The 18,704-nt window shown below is 38.9% G+C and overlaps 3 gene segments (V, D, J or C); all 3 read right to left on the bottom strand.

The window, feature by feature from the left end:
• Positions 1–308: 308 nt before the first annotated feature.
• LOC118498469 lies at positions 309–989 on the bottom strand. The segment is given in 2 exon segments: positions 309–673; positions 882–989. Coding segments are annotated over 2 exon segments (411 nt in total).
• Positions 990–10,277: 9,288 nt separating this feature from the next.
• On the bottom strand, positions 10,278–11,060 carry LOC118500907. The segment is given in 2 exon segments: positions 10,278–10,743; positions 10,913–11,060. Coding segments are annotated over 2 exon segments (483 nt in total).
• A 6,616-nt stretch (positions 11,061–17,676) lies between these two features.
• On the bottom strand, positions 17,677–18,359 carry LOC118498453. The segment is given in 2 exon segments: positions 17,677–18,080; positions 18,200–18,359. Coding segments are annotated over 2 exon segments (450 nt in total).
• Between the last annotated feature and the right edge of the window lie 345 nt (positions 18,360–18,704).

Raw genomic sequence — 18,704 nt, 5'->3', positions numbered from 1 at the left:
TAGAGACAGAAAGCAGGCTGTGGTTAGTTACCAGGGACTAGGGCAGGGGAGAATGGTAATTGCTTAATGGGTACATTATTTCCTTTCAGGGTGGTATTAGATGCCACTTAATTGTTCACTTTAAAAGAGAGAACTACATAACATGTATTAATCTCAATAAAGTTATTATGTAATTGGATGTTGATAAAAATCTAAAGTTCAAAGAATTCACTATTTCATTTTAGTCCATTATATCAGGTTTTGTGTTAATTGCTTCTATCTACGGAATCCATTTCAAAAACCCCTTAATGGAGAAAGGTTCCTGAGCTTCAAGAAAGGACATGTGGTTGGGTCCTCAGCCACAGAGTTTGGGTATAGGTGACAGGTGCTCCTTGTGTACTGTGCCTCACAGCACAGAGGTAGGTGGCCGAGTCTCCGAGCTGAGAAGCTGCAATGTACAAAGCACTATGTCTTGACGTTTCATCCAACAAGGCTTTAATTCTTCCATTTGTTTCCTCTCTCTGATTTGACCGGATCAACAACAGGGGTGTGAGGCCCTTCCCAGGGTGCTGCCTAAACCACTGAAAGAAGTAAATACCACTACTGGAGTAACTGCAGTTGAGAAACAAGCTGTCTCCTTCTCGGACAGTCAGAGCTTCAGGACTCTGACTCACGTCCTCTTTGCTGCTCACCCCTGTTTAGAAAGAGAACATGTAGACAGAGAGACTGGTCAGTGGATGGTCATTCTTTGGCAATTCCTTTTAAATCTAGTCTTTTAATCTCCACAGAAACTCCCACTAAATTACACTAGTACAGCTCCCTGTCTTTCTCCATTTTTCCTTGGGGAGAAATGCCCCAGGGTCTGCCTTTTCTTTGCCCATTTCCAGATCCCTCTAACTCACAGTGTAGTTGTAGCCAAAAGATGAGCAGGCTCAGGAATTTGTCCATTCTTCCCGTCACTTACACTCACTGAGAATTGTTCTTATGTCTTTAGTATTCACAGGGTCACTGTCAATACTAAAGAACCTGCTTTGCTATCTCAAACATTCAAACATTTCTACAGGAAACATGTTTGTCAGCCCAGCCAATCAGAGACAAGTCTCACTAATCTGCACAATGGGAAACAGAAGTGGAAATACTGCCATCTAGGGATGGAGCCCAGAATTGCCAGAGAAATTCTCACCTCTCCTAAGTGAAAACCATTTTTTTCAGAGGAGAGAAGGGATGAGACAGGCGATGGGGGAGGGGGAGGGGAAGATGGAAGAAGGAGGGGGAATGAGAGAAAGAGAGAAACATCAATTTGTTGTTTCACTTATTTATGCATTCATTGCTTGATTCTTGTATGTGCCCTGACCAGGGATGGAATCTGCAATGTTTATTTATCAGGAAATGCTCTAACCAACTGAGCTATCCCAGCCAGGGCCAATTTTTTATATCAAATTTGTATAATAATATTTTTCTTTCACTGACTGGCTTATTTCACTTAGTATAATAGTCTCCAGGTCTGCCCATTCTGTCACAAAAGGTAAGAGTTCCTTCGTTTTTACTGCCATGTAGTATTCCATGTGTATCAGGGGTGTCCAACCTTTTGGAGTCTCTGGGTCACACTGGAAGAAGAAGAGCTGTCCTGGGCCACACATTAAATACACAAACACTAATGAAAAAAATCTCATAATACGTTTAGTAAATTTACAATTTTATGTTGGATTGCATTCATAGCCATCATGGGCTGCATGCTTTTTTTATCCACTCCTGAATGTACCACAGCTTTTTTATCCACTGATATACTGATGGACACTTGAGCTGTTTCAAAATCTTGGCTATTTTAAATAATGCTGCTCTGAACGTAGGGGTGCATATATTCCTTTGAACTGGTGTTTTGATCTCACTGGTATGTGGAATCTAATGAACAAAATAAACAAATGAATAAAATAGAAACAGAGGCATAGATACATGGAACAGACTGATAACCTGTCAAAGGGAAGGAGGGCAGGGTGTAATGGATGAAAGAAGGTGAAGGGATTAGCCAAAGGACATATAGACATGACCCATGGACACAGACAAAGGGGATGTCCTGAGCGGGGGTGGGAGAGGGCTGGGATGAGAGGGGCAAAGGAGGAAAACAGTGGGGCTAACTGTAATAGTGTAAAGAAAAAAATTAAAACAAAACAAACAAAAAATTTTTAGAATGTAGCTAAATCAGTATACAAAGAGAAATGTATAGAAGAAATATATTAGAAAAGAAGAATTCTAAATTTTTTCTACATCTACTCCTTCCTCCTGTCACTTCAGTCCTTAATGACTGGTTTCCCTTAACTTACACTTTCTTGAAAAGTTCCTTTATATCATTTCTCATCCGTAGATTACAAAGAATATAAAATTATACTATTGATATTTTGAGTGTATGATAATGTCAGGAAATTGGCACTCTTGTATCTCATAGCTGAAGCATAAACTGGTAAAGATTTATAGGTCTAATTTACATATCATTGGATGCCAAAAAATTCCACTTGGCTGGGAACTTATTCTTAAGAAATGTCCTTGTAAAATATATAAAAAATTGTACATTATATGCAGCAGCAAAAAAGTGAAAAAATAAATATCCTTCAGTACACATATTTAATGCATTATGGTAGATCTGCATTCTAATATACTATACAGTTGTGAAAAGAATAAGTAGACTTAAATTTCCTGACTTGTAACAATTATTTTGTACTTAAATCACAGTACTTTACATATAAGTGTAATTTATGTTTTTTTTTAAATATTTCATTTATTTATTTTTAGAGAGAGGGGAAGGGAAAGAAAAAGAGAGAAGCATTAATGTGAGGTTGCCTCTCACACGTCCCCCACTGGGGGACCTGGCCCACAACCCAGGCATGTGTCCTGACTGGGAATCAATCTGGCAACCCTTTGGTTCGCACGCCCATGCTCAACCCACTGAGCTATACCAACCAGGGCTAATTTATGTTTTTAAACAGTATGTTTACTATGGATATATGTGAATGAATCAAAAGAGTTGAAATGTGCTCACTAAAACTTAAACAATAATTGAGAACTTGTGAAGAACAAATCAAGGAGGTATTACTTATTATTTTATATATTCAAAATTGCCTCAATATTTTCAACAATTAAATATTAACTTATAACTTGTTTAATCATAAAAATAGAAAAATTAGTTACCATATAGGAAACTAAGGAAAAAATTGAAATAAGAAATATTAACATAATTGTCCTTTTCTAGCAAACTTTCAAAATGTATTTATTTCTCAAATGCATGTGCTATAGTTGAAAGAGACTGAGAGAACTCATACATTGCTCAGAGGAATAATGTTAAATTTATGAACTTCACATTGGACCTTAGGCAAGGATGAGAATGTTAGATTACAGACAGGACACACATCCAGACTCCTCACACCCAGCCTCCTCCTTCTCCCTGCTTTTTCTTGCCTGGTCCCTTTCTTGACTTCATGTACATTTTCCTTACTTCTTTCTTGTTTTTTTTTTTTACTTTATTGCATTAAGCTTACATTTTCTATATAATGTCCTCTTTGAATAGAGATTATTTCCCTTTCCCCACCAGAGAGACAGGCATGGCCAAGTCTGCCCCTCTGTGCATCTTTTGCAATGCAATAATGCACTGAACTTCCTGTTCACAGTCATAGGCAGAGGAGCCATTTTACTGATCACATTGTTCTTTAAACCTCAAATCTAATACTGTGGGCCCTAGTTGTAAAACTGTCAATACCAGACAACATTCTCATTTCCTCCAAAAGTGAAGTGGGAACAGGGTGTGTTCAGTTCTTGTCCTTCGGCACTGTCCAAAGAGCTAGACTGTGTGGCATTACAAATGTCACAAATGACTCCTCAGAGGGAAAAAAATATACAAGATTGTCTCCAAACAATGAAGGTAAATTTTCAAGGTCAAGATATGGTACATTCAGAAATTTCCGACCTAATGCCCATCTCCTACTTCAACTTTATCTCATTTCCATCCTACATAAAGAGGAAAATATGTCTATAATTATCTACAGTCACTGATAAAGAAGTGGAACTCTATGCTCCTCTCATTCCCCTTGGGCTCAATGAATATAACAAATAAGGAATTTCTTATATTCATAAGAAAGCAAGGCAAGCTCCTCTTTGATTTCTGAGGGTTATCGGCTGAATTGTGTCCCCCTCAAATTCATATTTTGAAGTCCTAACCCCCAGTAACTCAAATGTGATTTTATTTGTAGATGGGGTCCTTGCCGAAGTCATCAAGTTAAAATGAAGTCATTAGAATTAGCCTTAATCCAATACATCTGGTGTTCTTACAAAAGGGGAAATTTGGACAGAGACACACATAGAAGGAAAGTTATATGAAGAGATACAGGGAAAGGATGGCTTTCTATAAGCTAAAGAAGGAGCTCAGAATAGAACCTTTCTTCACAACCCTCCCAGGCTTCCCAGAAAGATCCAAACCTGCCAATACCATGATTTTAGATGTCTAGCCTCCAGATCTGTGAGACAATGCATTTCTATTGTTTAAATCATCTTGTCTATGGTACTTGTTATGACAGTCCTAGGCAGACTAGTATACAGCTGCTCACACTCAGGATATGACTTCACAAACTATGCAGCTATGATCTGAACCCTTGCTTTAAACATCTTGGGTGAAGGACATTGAGACAAGTGGAGATAACAAGTCCCTCCTCTGATGCCTTGGTTTCAAACACCGTCTTTTCTTAAGCTCCTGATTCACCCAGAATCAGAAGCACACACACCTCTGTCATCTGCCTCATATTTCAAGCAGACACTAGAGTCCAGGGCCCATGGCTCAGATTCTGTGTCTGGACCTGGGCTAGGACAGGTTAACAGAACAGATATATCAGCTGCATTGCTGCCAGTGCATCCCCTCACCTGGCAACTGTCACCCTGGGGAGTGCCCAGGTCTAGAGTTAGCCAGTGCAATGGTAGCTCCTTAGTTGATATATCTTCCAAGGCTTGGTCATGTCTCTGGTAAAAAATATGTAACAGGCATCCACTCTCAATCCAAGGGTTTATTGAGAGAATTTTAAACTCTAAGAGGCTAAATCAGAAAGAGGAAAATAAGGACAGCATCCATCCATAATTATTATTGCTTTTTCACAGCCCAAGAGAAAGAATATATGTTATTGGTGATCCAATGCTCTGAGGAACTCAATAACTTTTTCTTTACCTTCCAGAAAACCACCAAGTCTCATACAGTCCCGAGAGGATGGAGAAAGCCCATCTAAATGACAAGAAAGAGCAAATGAAACTCATATGGAGAGGGTGATGTCCTGAAAGTGACTGGGAAGGTTAAAGTCAGAGTCCTTTCAAAGCCAAGTTTCCCAATTCTCTGGTATCTCAAAAAGCTTCTAGGGAATCATGTGTCTCTAGGAAGGCATTTGTAGACTCAGATCTTAGTATAAAGGAAACAAGAGACCTGAAAAGGCAGACAACCTTATACTGCACAAATCTTTTGCACCTTTTCCCATTTTCTGTGTGGCTAGTGGTCGCATACACAGAGGAGAAGAGAAAGAAGGAAGGAAATGAAAGGCACTATAAAACATAAAGGAGCAACCTTGAAAACATTTTCTTATTATCTCCTCAAATCTAAAAAATTGAGATAGATTGAGTAAAATAATTTCCTTTCCACCAAAAAAGGCTATTTTTCTCTATTACTACAAAAACAATTTAAAAAATAGATTAAGTTTGAAAGCTGCATAGCTACTTCCTGTCTTCTTCTGTCTGTGTTGTCTTATTTTCAGTGGAAAGAAGACCTTTCATAAGGGATTGGGACAAGGTCAAGAATCAATGAATGTTGAAAGCTGTGTACAGACTGTTCTACTTATAACAAAGAGAATAAAATATGCCATTTGTCAGAGTTCATACATAATTTCAATATTGAATGTGAGCCAACCACTCTTTCCCTAACTGATTAGGGGTGTTATTGACAGACATAGCAGCCACCTCTTGTGATTAAACATGTGAATGCCTTCATTCAGATCCCAGACAAATCAGAAACCTGCTTTTGTAAAGATATGGGGAAGAATAGCTTATGTGTGCTTATTATGTAGCAGAGAAGACGATCAATTTTGACTGCAAGAATGACCGCAGTGTGACAGGAGAATCTTTGCAACATTAACAGAGTTTTTGCTTTTTCTTATTTTTTAAAAACCACATGATCTTTCCTCCCTTCAGGCAGTTGGGTGATTCTCTACTTATCACTTCAGTGAAAGGACATACGGCTGAAAAAAGAAAATAAAGATGCCTTTCTTACCATTTTGCTTCAAAGTTTCAGCCATGTAGGCAAATGAAATGATCTAGCATAAACTATAGTTTTAGAAGATCCAGTGAAATAATACAAATTTTCCCAACTGAGACAAAAACAAACCAAAACATTTTCTAAGTGGAGTAGAAGGGAGAGAAAAGAGTATCAAAAAAAAGTAAAGTAGCTTAAGTATGAGGCCCTTTGGAAGGATGCTGAATCTTATCCCCTTAAAGACATCCTGGAAAGAAAACCACAAGACCACAGGGTCACTTGCAGTTATTAAATAAATCTCTGTGTATCCCTGTTTAAAATTTTCATCTTCATCTTTCCTTTGCTCTCTGAACTTGAGCCTTGACTCCTGGCTACACTGAGGTCAGCATGGCCTTACTCTGTTTACTTACTCCCCCTTTTCTCTATGGTTCTAGAAAAAGATTAAGAAGAAAAAACAGCAGGAGCTGCTTCCCTGGCCAACTGCTGACAGCCTCTGGGTGGTGAGGGTCTTCCCTGAGAGAGCACCAGAACCTCAGAGGCCTCCTCCAGGCAGGGGTCTCCCCTTCCTGTCAGCTCCCTCTCAAGGAGCACTTTCCAGAACTTCTTACTGTTTCTTCTCCTAGGTGGATCATGGACAGGTCAGCTCAGGCCCTGCTGCCCTCAGAGGTGTCACTTGCCTAACAGAGTACTGGCTCCTCCTCACCATGCCTTCTCCAGGAGGCCACCATGCCTTCACCCGGTGGCCCCATTGCCATCCCTCTCCACTCCACCACTGTTCCCCAATGTCCTTGTCTTCTACTTCAGTAGATCAAAATCTGCTTCAGAAGAAGATATCCAAAGACAGAAGGACATGAAATTTTACTATTTATTCAGGTGACCTTTGACTTTTAAAATAATTATTTTGGGATATTAGCCTCTCAAGTGGCTTGCAGAGGAAAAGGGACACTGGTGACACTCACCTCTTGACTCCCCCCATCCCTCACACCAGCCAAGGGTGAACAGGGTTGCAGAGCCTGTTCAGTTGCTACTTCATAAATCCTAGAGTGTCAGACTGTGAAAGTGGTGGATGCCTAATGCTCCTGAGTCCCTAGCTTTGGATCCTACTAGCCACATTCATGATAATGGAAAATGTCCCACAGTACATCTAAATGGGAAAAAAAATCTGTTTGGTTCTATAAGTCACTCTTAGAGAACCAAACAGAACCCTATAATTATAAGAAACCCTATAGTTAAGGGCTTCTAATTACTCAAAAGAGAAAATAAAAATGTATACATATATAATCCAATAATTATGTTATATAAAATATAAGATGTAGATTATAAATATGTGGGGGAGCTGTGTCCACAGAGCCTCCCATTCACCATGGATGAGAATAAGTCTACCAAGACATGATCTGCTTGGGGAGGAAAGGTGGCCGATCTCTCAAAGGAGAAGGACCAGGAACCTGTTCCTCAATGGGCTTTTATTGGGTTCATCTGCACAGGAATAGAGATAAAACTCATTAATCATTGTCTGGCAGGAAGGGTCAAACAATAGATAACAAAGAAGTCTGAGGGCCTATTTTGAGTCTGGGTCAGATAGCTAAAGAGCTGTAAAACTTTGAGGAACAAACTTACTTCTTGCTTGGACCCTTATCATTTAATTGACAGCATTCTAAACAAAGCAGGTTTCATAGGATTTTACATATTCTTTCTTAGGCCTGATTCCCCAGGGAACCGGCACAGGGGTTTCTAGCACAGGGCTGCACCATCCTCTGTCATTGTTTCAGGCTTAGGTGGAGCAAGGGAAGTAAGGCAGCCAGAAGATTAGGAGATTTCTCGCAGACAGAATGAGGACTCAGGCTTTGTCAAAGCCAAGGAGAGAAGACCCATCACCCCCTTTTGCTGTAGCCCCCCAAGTCCTTCCTTGGGGGCCTCCCACCTGACTGTGCCTATCTTAGGTCATTCCCCTCTTTGGGGAATCTTACCCATCATTGCCTAACCGACCAAGCATTGGGCGCCTGGCAGGGTGAAGTAAAAGGAGCAGAAGCAGCACTCTTGCCAGGGAGATAAGCTTTGTCTCCTTGGTGGCTTACAGTCCAAGGTCACCCCCTCAGCCTTAGCCTTGGTGGGGGTTTCAGCTTCCGAAACCAGGCAGGGTAGTTCCCAACATAAATATATAAATATGAATATATTACAATAAAATATATTCCAATTATACTGGTAATATGAATTAATACTATATAGTGTCCTTAGGAATCTTTCTGGCAACAAGCAGGGCAGAATTTGGCCACTCTTAGATCCCTATCAAAATCACCATCTGACACAAAACCCCCATTTAAATGCATATTAGAAAATATTTTAGTTAAGTAATAATGACCATATGATATATCAAAACATGGGGGATGTAGCTAAGTCAATATTTAAAGGCAAGTTTGTGGACTTAAATGCATTTGTTAGGAAAGAAGAAAAGTTGAAAATCAATGGTCAAACTTGCAACTCAAAAAAACTAGAAAAAGTAGCTAGTTAAATCCAAAGAAAGTAAAGGAAGCGTATAATAAAATATGAACAGAAAAAAATAAAACATAATTTATCAACAAGAGAAAATCAAACATATAAAGAATCCCTTAGAGGTTAATTTAACTGAATCTATAATTTAATAAAGCTGTCTCATAAGTGAAATTTTATACCTGGAGAGCTTCACTAGTGAATTTTCTGAAAAAATTTTAGAAATAAAAAAAATCCTACACAAATTCTTCTATAGGTTGAAAAGGAGAAATAAATTGCAACTCATTTTATGGCTCATTATAATATTGATACTAAAGTCTGGCAGAGACATTGAAAAGAAAAAGTTGAATACCAGTATTATTCAGGAACATGGAAACAAAACCTCAACAAAATACTAGCAAAAAATGTTGCAATATGAAAAGAAAATATAACATTACTAAGTGCATTTTATTCCAGAAATTAAAGTTGGCTTAAAATTTGAAAATCAGTATAATTTATAGCATTAATATATAATCATCCCAGCAGATAAAGATACCAATAATTTGATAAAATTTATTGTATATTTATGATAACAACTCTCAATGAATTAGAAATCAAAAGGAGACTCTTTAATAATTAGATTACATAAAGGATATTTACCAGAAAAAGAACACTGTAATTAACAGTCACAGTGAAATACTGAATGCTTCACTTTTGAGGTTAGAAATAAGGAGATTTCTAGTCAATAAATTTCGTAGGTGATCCTAGCCAGATAAGTAGAGCTTGCTAAGTAATTTGTGGGGCCCACTGAGAAATGAAAATGCAGGGCCCTGAGTGGGACAGTGAGGTCAACCTCCCTTCCTGCAGGCCTGCGGCCCAGACCTGTGGGGCAGTGGTGGGGGACTAGAGAGCTTCTGGGTTGGTGAACACATAGGGGTGCAGAGAGAGTGGTGCCCCGAGAGGGCATAGAAGCTCTGTCTCTTCCTTATACCCTGCCCTAAGCATCTCTTCCATCTGGATGTTCACCTGTGTTCTTTATTGAATTCTTTTAATAAAAAATAAAATTTATCTTCTTAAAAAAGGGAAGGGAGACTGATGAGAATCTCAGATGAGAAGAGAAGTGAAAAATATCCATTGGCTTTATCAACATCAAAGCCACTAGTGTTAATGTGAGGGCTTCTGTTGGAGGGGTGCCACCGGGGGCAAGGTTCCAGTGGAGTGAGGAGTGGGAGTTGAGAAAACAGAGACAAGTAGACAATTCTTTTATGTACTTTGATTATTAAGGAGAAATGTGGAAATGTGGCTGGTGGAGACGGAAACTTCAAGAAGACTGTATTTAAATGGAAAACATTCACTTGTAGACATGTGACCAGATTATTATAAGAGAATCCAAAAAACCAAATTTTAGGGAATAGTGTATTCCTATGCAGTCTCTTTTCAAGTGGCCCAAGATGAGAAATCAAGCCTGTCCACATCACAGCTCTCCCGTCTGAGTCTACATGAAGGAAATGACTGTCCCGGGAAGATACACAAAGGGACTGTCTGGGATACCTAGACAGAATGAACAGTAATCTCTGCCATCTGGCTATGTCACAAGATTTCATTCTCCATTGGACCACTTGGAAAGAAGTTCTGGGTGCTAAGTAAATACTTCATCGAGGAGGAAAAACAGCAGAGATGCCCTTATTCCAGAGGCTCAGCTGCAGGGTTTTGGTAGAGGGTGCAGGTGCCTGGGGAACACTGTGCCTCCACAGCACAGAGGTAAGTGGCTGAGTCTTCAGCTTTAGGGGTTTTGATGTGCAGAGAACTCCCCTTCTCTGAAAGCACAGCCGTTAGTCTTTCATTCTGCTGTTCTTTCCCAACTGAATACAGGTTGAAGAGGAATTTGGGGCCTTTCCCAGGATCTTGCCTGTACCACTGCAGCGCTCTGAAAGAGCTGACTGTGTAACTGCATTTGAGGCTGACACTCTCTCGTTCCTGGATCCTCAGGGTCTGAGGACTTTGCTCCACCTGGTCTTCTCCACTCAACCCTGTTCAGGAAACCAAAATAAAAAATGAGACAAAGCTTTGAGTTCAGCAGTTTTGAAAAATCCCAACGAGAAACTTGGCAGGAGCTGAGACTAAACCACTGTCTTATTTTCCCACTTTTGGATAAATGGGTGCTTATAGTTCTCATCCCTGAACCTCTCCCTAACTTACAGCCAAGCTGAAGCCACAAGAGTATCACTGCATACTCCAGCATGCTCTCCATCATGATATCTGTCTTGACACAACTTGTAATGATTCCAAAACTTCTCTGAGGAGCTGTTTTTATGTCTTGTTCTTGTTCTCTCATGCTCAAGAGAGCCTTTCTGTTGGTGGCTGAGCCAATCAGGAGCAAATCCTCTAGTAACCATCCTGCTTTCAACATTTAAGGCATTTGTGAAACGAGAGGAATAGAACCACTGCCACCTCATGGTCACAAACACAATCACATGGTACCCACTTCATGCTACCTACAAAGAAAAAGATTGATGGAAGGACATTTTGGTATTTGGTGGTATAGATGAGCTTTAAAAAATAATCAGAAAAGACTTTTCTTGTTTGCACTTTTAATTGTCTCATTGTTCCTATATAGCCTTTAAAACTGAACTACTAACAGGTTAAAGGAGTTGAACCCAAGTGTGGATATAACTGATTATGCTTCTCTTTATAATACACAAAAATCTCAACAGGTGAAATCTTTTTTTTAAGGTTTTATTTATTTATTTTTAGAGAGGGAAGGGAGGGAGATAGAGAGACAGAGAGAAACATCAATGTGCGGTTGCTGGGGGTCATGGCCTGCAACCCAGGCATGTACTCTGGCTGGGAATCGAACCTGCAACACTTTGGTTCGCAGCCCACGCTCAATCCACTGAGCTACACCAGCCAGGGCTCAACAGGTGAAATCTTAAAAGAACTAGAATACTGAGAGAAAGAGAAATTAAATAGGTTGTGGATATGTCTAGAAACCTCTTTGACAGAGAATTGAGAACATAAGTTAACATATCTATTTCTTTTTTATTATTTATTCTATTAAATTTGTCCCAACTTCTTCCCTTTAGCCCCCCTCTACCCAGACCACCCCTCTCTCCCACAACCTCCTCTCTGTTGTCCTTGTCCACAAATCATTCACACATGTTCTGTGACTAAACCCTTCCCCTTCCTGCCACCATTTCTCTCCTCCCCCCTCCCCTCCTACAGCAATCAGTCTGCTCCATGTTTTCATGTCCCTGGTTCTATTTTTCTCATTAGTGTATTTTGTTCATTAGATTGCAGTTATAAGTGAGGTCAAATGGTATTTGTCTTTCACAGATTGGCTTATTTCACTTAGCATAACAGTCTCCAGTTCCATCCATGCTGTCTTATTCAACATAGTACTGGAAGCTCTGGCCACAATGATCAGACAAGAAATAAAAGGCATCTAAATTGGAAAAGAGGAAGTAAAATTGTCATTATTCACAGATGGCATGATAGTGTACATAGAAAACCCAGTAGTCTCCACCAAAATATTACTTTACCTATGAAGAGAATTTGGCAAAGTAGGAGGATATAAAGTCAATATTCAGAAATAGATGGCTTTCTTGTACACTAACAATGAATTATCAGAGAAAATAAGAAAAAAAGCCCATGTACTACAGCAATAAGAAAAATAAAATACCTAGGAATAAACTTAACCAAGGATGTAAAAGACCTGTATTTGGAAAACTATAGAACACTGAAGAAAGAAATTCAGGAAGCATACATAGAAATGAAGGCATATACTGTGTTCATGGATAGGAAGAATTAACATCATTAAAATGTCCATACTACCCAAAGCAATCTATAGATTCAATGCAATTCCTATTAAAATACCAATGGCATATTTCACAGATCTAGAACAAATATTACAAAACTTTATATGGAACCAAAAAAGACTCCAGAGAGCCTCAGCAACCCTGAAAAAGAAAAACAAAGTAGGAAGGATCACAATACCTGATATCACACTATAAACTATACTACAAGGACACTGTAATCAAGGCAGTCTGGCATAAGAGCAGACAGATAGATCAATGGAACAGCATAGAGAGCCCAGAAATAAACCCGTGTCTCTATGATCAATTAATATTTGACAAAGGGGACAGAAGCATACAAGGGAGTAAAGATAGCCTCTTCAACAAATGATGTTGGGAGAACTGGACAGGTAGATGCAAAAAAAAATGAAACTAGACCACCAACTTACACCATACACCAGAATAAACTCAAAATCGATAAAGGACTTAAATATAAGTTGTGATACCATAGAAGACATCTATTTCTTCAAATATTAAATGCCTGGCTACAGGGACCAAGTGTGACCAAAACCCAGGGTCACAAACTTGATAGATCTTAGGAAGCAGGGAAAGAAGAGCATGCAGAAGAAAAAGAACTCCATTTCTAGACCTCGGAGAGATCAGAAAATCACTGTGGGGGTGACTAGTATCCATGTAAATCATAAACATTTTACATACCATAAATAACATACAATAGTAGTCTTCCTTCCTCATTTATCTTTTACTACCACAGTTCATTCACAGAGGCAAGTATTCTAACACACATGCACACACATTCATTATTTTCAAGCAAACCTATATTCTCCATTCTGTGTGGTGCTTTTTTCTTATGTAAAATGGCCACATGTCATACCATTATATGGATATACCAAATTTTACTTAAGCAGTTTTGTATTTTAGATGATTTCTGATCTTTTACTACCATATATTACACTGAAATAAATATCCTTATACAAATATTTTTGCCAACATGAACATAAAATTTATTAAAAGTATAAAATTATGAAAAACTATACATTTTTCATTTAACAAGTATTGCCAAATGCCTCTAAACATGCAGTGGCAATCTACACATTTACAATGTTCCTGAGTACTGGTTTCTCCACTCCCTTGCCACCCCATTATATAAGCAAACTTCTCTAGCTTTCTTACTTCCATAGGTGAAACATGCTAATTCAGAGTATCATTTTCAATTTCTCTATTGTCAGTAAAGGTGGTTTTTAAAAAATAATTTAACTCTATTTGCATGTATTTATTTAAAAGGTCTGTTCAGAATTCTGCTTGTTAGTTTTGGAGTCAGAATAACAGAGAGGACCCTCTAGCCCTATGGTTTATTTGCTGTGAGATTCTGAGCAAGTTGCTCACCGACTATGATGTCATTTTCTCAACTGAGTAATTCAGAAAGAATAGTACACACATGATAGAACTGCTGCATCACTTCAAATATATATTGAGATAGACAGCAGATAGATTAGACAGATAAAATAGAAATGGCTAGAACATAAAAAAACATGGTTAATATTAGCTATTATGTTATTAATGCAATTTTCTTTTGGGGAAGTAATCTTATTGGTTTGCAAAACTCTTTCCATATTTAAGTTATATTTTCTCTATTTTTGCATCTTTGATTCCATTTTGCATTTAATTTTAGTTTTTGTTGGTATTTTGCCATGTTGAATTGCTTCATATATAACATTTATTGTTTATTCAAATGTATGCACTTTATTCTAACTTCTAAAGTTTGAACTTTGCTTAGAAAGTCTTGACAAACTCCAGGGCTATTTTTTGTAAATCCTGAGGACTCTTATTATATTTTAAATTTAATACTTCAAGTTTACAATTTGGAATTATTTTGATCTAAAAAGTAAAGTAGGGGTTTGATTTTTTTAAATGGCTCATTAATTGCCCCAACATTATCTGCTGGATATATATATATATATATAGTTTATAAAATGTGGCCCTTCCCTAATATTTCCAGAACTCATCTGGCACCATACGTAGTTATTACAATATTATTCACTATATTCCTTATGCTGCCTGTGCTTTATATCCCCCTATTTTGTAACTACCAATCTGTACTTCTCAACTCCTTCACCTTTTTCACCCAGCACCCAAATTTCCCTCCCATCTGGCAACCATCAATCTGTTCTCTGTATCTATGAGTCTGTTTTGTTTGGTCACTTAAATTTTTGTTTAGATTCCACATATAAGTGAAGTCATATCATATTTGTCTTTCTCTGACTGGATTATTTCACTTAGCATAACATTCTCCAGATTCATCCATACTGTCACAAATGGTAAGACTTCATTCTTTTAAATTTGCATTTATTTATTTATTTATTTTGGATCAAAATTATTTACTTGGATTATCCAAGGTACCCACAAACCTTGCATAGCATAAATGTTGAAAGACAATCGCAAATTTCACTACAATTAGAATTGCTTTATAGTCATTTGGTTTTTAATTAAATTTATTGGGGTAACATTGGTTAATACGATAATATAGGTTTCAAGTACACATTTCAATGATACATGATCTATGTATTGTGTTGTGTGCCCACCACCCAAAGTCAAATTATCTTCAGTCACCATATATTTGGCCCTCTCTACGTTTTACTACTTCATACTCACTCCACCCCTCTTCCCTCTGGTAACCACCATACTGTTGTCTGTGTCCAATATTCCCTCTTCTGAATATCTACCTGAAAAATTTGAAAACTTACGTTCATAAAGATATATGCATCCCTGTGTTCATTGTATCATTATTCACGATGGCCAAGACATGGAAACAACCAAAGTGTTCTTTGATGGGTGATTGGATTAAGAAGATGTGGTACATATATACAACGGGATACTACTCAGCAATAAGGAAAGATGAAATACTGCCATTTGAGAGAACATGGATGGACCTCGAGAGTATCATGCTAAGTGAAATAAGTCAGGCAGGAAAAGTTAAGAACCATATGATTTCACTCATAGGTGGGATACAAAACTGAAAGCAACAAATGAACAAACAAGCAAAACAAATTTGCCTTCATTTTTAAAGGATATTTTGTCTGGCAATAGAGTTCTAAGTTGTCAATTATTTTTCTTCCTTTTTAAGATTTTATTTATTCATTTATTTTTATAGAGAGGGGAAGGGAGAGACAAAGAAAGAGGAAGGGAGAGACAAAAAGATGATGTGTGACGGAAACATCAATTGGTTGCCTCTCACATATGCCCAAACCAGGGGCCAGGCCTGCAACCCAGGCCCATGTGCCCTAACCAGGACTCAAACCAGTGAACTTTTGCTTTGCAGAACAACACTCAACCAAGTGAGCCATGGCAGCCAGCAAACTATTTTTCTTTTAGCACTTTAAATATATTGTTTCATTGTCTTCTGGTTTCCTTTGTTTTGAGTAAAAAAAAAAATCAGTCATTACTTGCATTATTGTTCCTGCATGCAGGTAATGTAGCTGTCTTTTTCCAGTGACTGCTTTTCAGATCTTTATTTCATTTTTTAACAGAATTTTTATTGTAATAAGCCTTGATGTGGCCTTCTTTGTATTTGTTATACTGGGGATCATACTGTTCTAAAAGAAGTAAAAAAAGTGACATTAATTCCAACATGCCAGACCCACAGTCATGACTTATGGTAATTTGCTCCCAAAGCTTCTGCCTCCAAACACCTTTACATTGGGAGTCAGCAATCCAACAAAGTAGTTAAGAATGGGTGGTAGGGGCATAAACATTTAGTCTGAAACAGAGAGTGAGGCAGCCAATGTCAGATCCAGCACATCCTAGCAGGCAGGGGGCAAAAGAAGAAGTACTTGGTCTTTCTCTCTTCCCACCCACAGATCTTTTGCCAGTTTTTATCAATGGATGAATACAGTTAAGGTGCTTAAAAGCAAAGAAAGCCTGGATGACTCTACCCACAGGGATTGGACTACCAGGGCATAGAACAGGACAGACAGATGGAGAGGAAGCCTGGATCGCTCCTGTCTCAATGAACTCCTCAGCTGAAGTACTAAGGTCAGTAAAAAGAATAAGAGAGAATTTTCCATGATTGCTTATTAGAATTGAGAGTTTATTCTGGGGTTTGAAGATTGGCCAATGTTCAGATGACTCTTATTTCCTGTGTAGTGCTATCATAGCTCAACTTTGAAATCCAGAAATAAGAGATTACCTTATTCATTTAGCTCCTAAATTAATAATAGACAGTATATATCTCTCGTCTTATGGACTGAATTGTATCTTCCTGAAATTCCTATGCCAAATCCCCAACTGCTAACATGGCTATATTTGGAGGTAGGGTTTGGAAGAGGTAATTAAGGTTAACCAAGGTCATAAGGAAGAGGCCTTAACTTCATAGGACAGGTAACCTCTTAAGAGAGAGACACTAGATTGATATCTCTCTCTCTCTCTCTCTCTCTCTCTCCCCCGCCCCCCCCCCCTTGTGCTCAGAGGAAAGGCCATGTGAGAACACTGCAGGGAGGCAGCTGTCAATGAGTCACAAATGAACAGTCAGGAGAAACCAAAATTGCTGGTATTTTGATCTTGGTCTTTTAACCTCTAGAATGACAAGAGAATAAGTCTGAGGTATAGTGTTATGTTTCCTATTCACTTAGACTATATTTCTTACTCTATGGATGAATATGGATCTTTCCTATGGAAGCATCCATGATCTTTGTATAAAGATCTTTCTTGTTTTACAAGGAAATATATAATAACATTAACATATTTTAGTTTAAACTAATATTTCAGTCTAAAGAGCTGAGATGGGCTAAAATCCAGGTCTCTTTTCAGATGAATTATCTCAGAACCTGAAGCCCAAACCCAGGTGACTGAGTACATCATCCTCAGGATAAGGACCTGGGTGATATCAGAGGAGACTGAATGTTCAGGGGGAGGATGCCCTGGACACAGCCTTTCCAGACTGGCTGCCTCTCACCTAGTGAGGAGTGTGGACCCAAGGAGGGGATTCCTTCAGTGCCTTGACCTATGAGTCCTTCCACAGCAGTGTTTCCTGAGCAGCTCTACAGAGTGATGAGTTAGTGTGAAGTTGGGTTAAACTTTCTGTAGCAAGGACTAAGCTTCTAGGTCCTGAGCTTGGTTCATTTCCTTGAGAAAACTTTAAAATAGAGTCAATACTGCTTAGGGAGAGAATATAACTCTCCCACCCAGGGCTGCCCACAGCCAGTGCCCCACCTGCATTTTTCTGGGTTTGTGCTCAGCTCCCCCTGCAGCCTCCAACACTGTGTCACTCACAGCACAGTAGTATACCGCCGAGTCTGCCATTCGCACTGAATGTTTTGTCAGGTGGAAGGAGTTGTTACTCTTCACCAGTTTGGCCTGAAATTCTCCGTTGTGGACCTCCTGATTATCCGATGAGCTTTTCAGGAGAAGAACAGGCTCTTTTTTTGGATACTGGACATACCAGAAGAGATAAACTGAATACCCAGAGCTGGTCTGGTAAGTGCACCTCAGAGTCAAAGTTTTCCCCTCTAGGAGGGTAACAGGGCCTTCTGTCTGGGTCACTGAGTCTCCACTGGTCCCTCCTAAAATAAAAAGTAAAGGCTTTGTTGTATTGGCAATGAAAAGGAATCGTCTCCAGTTTGGTAAGCATCCTAAAACCAGGGGATAGAACACCTTAGAAATCCCGAGAAATGTTACTTACCCAACATCAACAAGATCATAAGTACCAGGCTGGAAGCAGACAGCATGGCTGGCAGAGAACCAGCAGCAGGTTTGCTTGGTAATACCACAGCTGAGAGGGCTGTTCCTCTACTTTCGTGATCCTTTGGTGGAATCTTCTAGAAAATCTTGACTCGTGTGTTAGGCAAAACAAACTGCTCTGCGAGTTCATGTCACAGGCTTTAAAAAGAGGCATGTTCAGAAATGGAAGCTGTGTCAAAGCAGCACCCACGGGGAGCAGCGCCCTCTTGTGGTATCTCCTCTGTCCTGCAGCCTTCCTCACACCTTTGAATTTGATATTTACCTTGGAATGGATCTTAAATTGTAGACATAGAAGGAAAATAGGTATCCGGGATGAGAGGTAGAGCTCCAGGAAGGAAGCACCCAGCACCTTATGCAGACTTCACGATGGATGAGGCTTAGACGGGGCACTATTCCTTGGTCATTGTGTTTAAGATTCAGGGCAGTATGACTCCCTGAAGTCTCCC

The sequence above is a fragment of the Phyllostomus discolor genome, chromosome 1, assembly GCF_004126475.2.
Source record: "Phyllostomus discolor isolate MPI-MPIP mPhyDis1 chromosome 1, mPhyDis1.pri.v3, whole genome shotgun sequence".
NCBI classification, from domain to species: domain Eukaryota; kingdom Metazoa; phylum Chordata; class Mammalia; order Chiroptera; family Phyllostomidae; genus Phyllostomus; species Phyllostomus discolor.
The sequence above is the reverse complement of the archived record's forward strand: the minus strand, read 5'-3'. Positions and strand labels throughout refer to the sequence as shown.